The sequence below is a fragment of the Centruroides sculpturatus genome, unplaced genomic scaffold (genome assembly GCF_000671375.1).
Source record: "Centruroides sculpturatus isolate CEXI.00-Female unplaced genomic scaffold, Cexi_2.0 scaffold7, whole genome shotgun sequence".
Classification (NCBI taxonomy): Eukaryota; Metazoa; Arthropoda; class Arachnida; order Scorpiones; family Buthidae; genus Centruroides; species Centruroides sculpturatus.
The window spans coordinates 346,319-352,570 of record NW_019384510.1 but is presented as its reverse complement, the minus strand read 5'-3'; the positions used below and the strand labels follow the sequence as shown (position 1 = coordinate 352,570).

The 6,252-nt window shown below is 28.1% G+C and overlaps 1 protein-coding gene across 1 annotated transcript in view; it reads left to right on the top strand.

The window, feature by feature from the left end:
- The window catches only part of LOC111622343 (RNA polymerase-associated protein LEO1-like), a 48,706-nt gene that overhangs the window by 23,677 nt on the left and 18,777 nt on the right, over positions 1–6,252 (top strand). Inside the window, exons 7-8 of the mRNA XM_023364703.1 lie at positions 3,059–3,143; positions 5,375–5,514. Of these exons, the coding sequence (XP_023220471.1) occupies positions 3,059–3,143; positions 5,375–5,514 (225 nt within the window). The remainder of the gene's footprint in view (positions 1–3,058; positions 3,144–5,374; positions 5,515–6,252) is intronic.

Sequence of the window (6,252 nt, the reverse complement as noted above, 5' to 3'; positions counted from 1 at the left end):
CCGCCCATTTTTTTTAAAATTTTTAATTAAGCATAAAAAATACTTAAAACTGAAAAAACACGAAAGAAATGCGTTAATTTTGAAGAAAAAGCTTTATATTTTATTTTCCTTTGTTTCGCCTGTCTGTGAAATGTAACACCGATGAGTCATTGTTTACACAGCTGGGTGACCTTGAACACAGCTGGAGTCCGATTTCCCGGGACATTCTCATAGACATCGCGGGAGGACAAGGGTTTAAAGTAGGGTGACTTCAATCTGGCGGTATATTTTTAAATATTTTAAAAAAATTATAATTTTTATTGCGATTTCCGACCCCCCCTAATTAATTAAACTTCTATATAATAAAATCTATTAATTAAAAAAATTAAAAAACTATCGGAAGTCGTTTTTGACATCAGAAAGCAGCTTTAAATAACTTTACCGAAGGAAAATCGGTGCGCTACAACTTTAGAATGATAAATTAATTTTGATAAAAAACTCCCATTAAAAAAACATTAAGCCTTAATCGAGCCTTATTAAAATCGCGATAAAATTTTTTCGCGTGCGCAAAAAATTCTGAAAAAATTTGGGGACCTAAAAAACATTCCAAAAATTCAAAAAAAATAATTTTTTCAAAAGTAGCCTTAACGATGTAACGCTATAAAACTTGCTCGAGTCACACTCGAGCGCGGCTCAGAAGGGGTTAAGCTACATTTTCATATGAACAGAAAATGTAGAACTTTCTGTTTTTGTCATCTTTCTTTTTGATCAATGCTTACTACACTAGAAAACTCATGTTTGCTCAAGTGTAAAACCATATTTTCATAAATGGGCAAAATAAACAATAGCAAGTAGATCTTATATTTTTCTTAAATTGCTAGTCTCCATGTTTATATAACAAATTAGGCAGTCTTAACTTCATGAAAGAATTCTAAAGTGTCATTTTGTTCCTGTCTCTTATCAAGAATAGCCATCTCAATACATCTCATTTTAATTCAAGCAAATTTACATTACTAGCAGTTAAAATAGCATTAATTACACTATGTTTTCTTAGTGGTTGAAGTACAATGAATTCACATGACAGAAACAAAAAGTTTCAATATTTTCTGCTCTAGGTTTATCTGGATTCAGTGAAACAGAACTTTGTAAATAGAAAGGGAAATCACTTTCCTGTTTCTGCAATATTTCTGATGATGTGGAAACAAGCTTTTAATCTGACCATTATTCAAAATGTTAAATATGGTCAGGTGAATAGAAGTTGGGTTAAATGGTGAATAAAGAACACTATATGGGACAATTTTCATTTCTTCTATTTAAATCTGAAGGCACATATAATGTCTTCCTAATCATTGATGTAATCAATATAGTTTATGAATGGAAACAATGTAAATATAAGATATGCATACCAAGTGATCAGTAACTCCTGTATCACTGGCTAATTGTATGAATTTACAACTAATTTATTGCTGCCAACATGGTAATTTCTATAGTTTATTTTTATAGGATATTATCTTTCATGAATTAGGAATATGCTATGATCTGCATTTCTACTCAGTAAATGCTGTCAAGATGTTGATTTTCTCTTCAGGATTTGTATTTGCACACCAGTCATGATGGATAATGGAACTTTTAAATAAACTCATAATTTCAATTGTAGAGAAATATGCTATTATTTTCTTTGTTTTTTTCTTCTGTAAAATCATGAACCAATGAATTACTTGATGCAACAACTTTATTTAATTTATGATATGCATTTTAAGTGTTTTCACACTCCTGATCAGTTATTATCTTATTAATGTCCATTTTGATATAACAAAATTAATTCATTATAAGTAAAAATAAAATTCAATACAAATATAAATAAAAATGTCAGAATGGAATTCTGAAATTTTAATTTGTTTGTATCTTATTTTATTGTGGTTTGTTGATAATGAATTTAAATTTTGTTAAATCAAAATAGATATGTTCAAAATAGGCATTAATAAGATAATCAATAACTGGAGTGTGAAAACACTCAAAATGCATATCATCTATGCTAATATTATAAAGAGGTAATGTTTGTATGTATGTTAGTTTGTATGCAGCAGGTAATCTTCAAAACTACTCATCCGATTTCAAAAATTCTTTCACCAATATTTAGAATGGAACGTCAGGGTGGACATAGGCTGTATGTTATTCCATTAAACATGGGAGATGGACAGTTCTTTATGGTAATCTTTCCCTGTAAGGCTTACCGTAAAGAACTGTCCATCTCCCATGTTTAACGGAACTCTGCTTCTGTTTATACTATTTTAGATGCGGTATTTTGCATTTTTGATTGCATTTTAATAGAGTACGTCAACAGAATGTACACTAAAAAGAGATTTTTCGATATTCCCCCGCGGGGGGGAGAGGGACAGTATTAAGGCTTACTGTGAAAAACTCTGCTTCTGTTTATATTATTTTAGATGCGGGATTTTGCGTTTTTGATTGCGTTTTAATAGGGTACGTCAAGAGAATGTACACTAAAAAAAATTTTTCGAAAAATTTTCCCCCACAGGGGAAGTGTTATACATTTATAATAGATACATTTTGAGCCACAACAAGGCGTGGCGGGGTCTGCTAGTAGAATAAATAAAGTTGTTGCCTGAAGTCATGTATTGGTTCATGGTTTCCTAGAACAAATAAAGAAAGAACAAACTCAAAACTTTTGAATATTAACCGCAAAAATTGCATGAAGTGTAATAACAGAATAAAAATGAAAAGCAAGAAAACATTAATTTTCAGAATAGCAAGCATGTTGTACAATCTAATTATTCTGGATATTACTTATAAGTTTCTAACTGATGTCAAATTTTGTGGGGATTTTTCTTTCCAATTTTAATTTTAAAAATTTATATTTGTAATTTAAATTAGATTGCCTTAAATACACTAAATGTTTAAAATTATTCTCTTTGCTAGTAAATGTAAAATTGAAACTATAGAAGCTGATTAATTTTTAAAAAGAAAGAAAATTAAATAAACTATAAACAGTACTAATTGTTTTTATTTAGATAATTGTTTTTGTTTACTGAAATAAGATTTTTTTTCTTTTCTTTAGGCCATATGATCCTCAATGGTATGAAGATGAAATTGATGAAGATGAGGTATTGGATGAAGAAGGAAGAGCACGTTTAAAATTAAAGGTTTTTATAATTATTTAAATTTTTAATAATTTAAATTAAAAATTAAAAATAAATTATTTAAATTTTTATAATTATTTTAGAAAATACAGGTATACCTCGCCTTACGTCGGTAATTGGTTCCAGGAAAACGACGTAAGTCGAATTTACCTGTCTCCGAATCTACTTATCACTAGGAAAGCATTTTAAATAATATATGGTTAATAAAAATCTATTTTAAGCTTACAAACAAATAAATTTTAGTTTTTAATATAGTACAAAAAAAGTAATCTAAATTTACGAATGCGTGTACTGTAAATACAGTACATACTTGTATATATTTTAATATGATTTTATGTGCTTTAAACGTTTATCTAGTGATATTACGACTTCAATATTTGTGGCAGACAGACGTAAAGTCGAATAAAATGACTTAAACTTGATTTTTATTTTTCCATATACTTTTTTAACAAGCGATGTATAATCGGGAACGACGTAACTCGAAACGACGTAAGTCGAGGTATGCCTGTAATATGATAAATATATTCATTTCTATATAAATAACAGAAATAACATCCAATAGCTATTTAATTTAGATTAAGAAGTCTTTTAAAAGATTTAATCATGAAAGTAAGATAATCATGTGTTTTAGTTTAGAGCACTCTTCACTCAAAGGTTAAAATATGCAACAAGAAGCTTCTTGAAATTTTAGAATATAGAAATAAACAAAATTTGGAGTAGATATTGGGGTCTAAATAATATACAGTGGAACCTTGGTATAAGACCTTAATCCGTTCCTGGTGTTTGGACTTATACCGAATAGAACGTATACCAAACCAACCTTTCTCATAAGAAGTAATGTAAAAATGATTAATCCTTTCTCCTGTAAAGAAAAAAAAATGGCTTGCTTTAAACACCTCTTTGCTGGCTAGTTCCTGCTTGATTTTTTATGAGATCAGCATGTATCTTTTTAGCTTTCTCGCAAATAATTGCTTCCGATAGGATGTTGCCAGCACACTGTTTTTCAGTTATCCAAACAAAAGCAATTTCTCAACATGATCTAATGTCTTCGATCTCTGTTTAGAAATTGATTTAACTCCTTTCGCAACGTTAGCAAATTTAATAATGTCTTTATTTTTCACGATTGTCGATNGAACAAACGCCATTTTTTAATGTTTCCGTCAGTGGCCGTTGTTCAGAGGTTTTGACTGTATATTTATCTTGTAAGTAAATATTTAAATTTTAATAGAAACGAATATTGAAGTTTTATAATAAAATTCGTAAAATCATTAAAAGAATAAGTTCATAAAAATAAAATAGAAATTCTCATTATAGTGAGATACAAAATCGAATCTAACATCTTTTAGTTGTTTAGTCAAAAAATATATTTATTTTTACACTATTTCAAATAAACATTTTTTGATTTTATCAATAGTTACAAACCAGTAATGAAATAATTACATGAATATATTTTGCTATAAGAGTGTACAGAGTATCTATTTTTCAGGAAAACTATGAAAGTAATGAAATTGTAAAAAAAAGCCATAAAAAATCACTTTAAGTCACAAATTTTGATAACTGGTGATGAATTTTTTTTACCAGTAATTACCAGAAAAAATTTCTCCAGTTTTTGAAAGGGAATAATCCATCTTATACTTGTACATTTCTGAGCATGAAATGAATACTCCATCATTAACTAATGTTGAATATTAAGTGTAAATTATTATTAACTGTTATAAAACTTTGTATTACTCAAAATTAACTATCTGGATCTTTTATTGGTATTATCTGCCTTTTCTGTTATAAGATTTTTTCATCACTAGCATTTTACACTCAAGTTTGCAATGTATTTATGTATCTTGTCAGAAATTGTATTTTTTATAGTTGCTTACATTATATTCTTTCAATCATCCTTCAGCAATAGCCAATATAGATGACCTGCTTTATTGATTATGCCCTTTAAATTGTTAACTAAAAGGGCTAGTCTAGAAAAGAATAAAGGATTTTATTATGTAGTATGCGATCATAAATTTTTTTTTTTTTTGCAAATGTTAGTCAGTAATGAAAATTGATATTGTATTATGAATTATTTTCTTGAAATCCAGTAGACATCCTGGTGTATTATATTTCTATGCTTCAAATATCTACATTATTTAATTTTTGGAGAATTTCTAACATATTTTAACCATAGCTTAATTTACAGGCACTTATTTTTTTTTTATAAAGTTGAAAATTTTATTAATTTTTGGAAATAGGAAGAAGAACAAGAACATGAAGAACATGAAGAACCAGCACCAGAAACAAGAATTGAAGTAGAAATTCCTAGAATTACAACAAATTTAGGAAAAGAAATACATTTCATAAAACTTCCAAATTTTCTCAGTGTGGATACAAGGTAACATAAATTTATAAGGATTATGTATATCTACAAATTAGCTTTCAGTTTTTCTTCCAAAAATATCCATTCAATTTAAAATTTTATTATTCAAAGGCAAGTAGCATTATTACTTCTTCATATATTCATTCTGAAAATGACTTTTCTTAAACACATTAGCTACTGTAAAGTTTAACTGCTTCTTGTCCACTTTTTTAAAAAAATTTTTAATTAAGCATAAAAAATACTTAAAACTGAAAAAAACGAAAGAAATGTGTTAATTTTGGTTAAAAAGCTTCATTTAGTTTCCTTTGTCTCGCCTTTCTGTGAAATTTAACACCGATGAGTCATTGTTTACACATCTGGATGATCTTGAGAACAGCTGGTGTGGTATTTCCCGGGACATTCTCAGACATCTCGGGAGGAGAAGGGTTTAAAGTAGGGTGACTAGAAATTAAACCTATATTTTTAAATATTTTTAAAAAATTATAATTTTTATTGCGATTTCCGACCCCCCTAATTAATTAAACATATATATAATAAAATCTATTCATTAAAATAATTAAACTATCGGAGGTCATTTTTGACATCAGAAAGCAGCTTTAAATAACTTTACCGAAGGAAAATTCGTGCACTACAACTTTAGAACGATTAATTAATTTTGATAAAAAACTCCCATTAAAAAAACATTAAAAAGCAATTAAGCCTTAATCGAGCCTTATCAAAGGCTCATTAAAATCGCGATAAAATTTTTTCGCG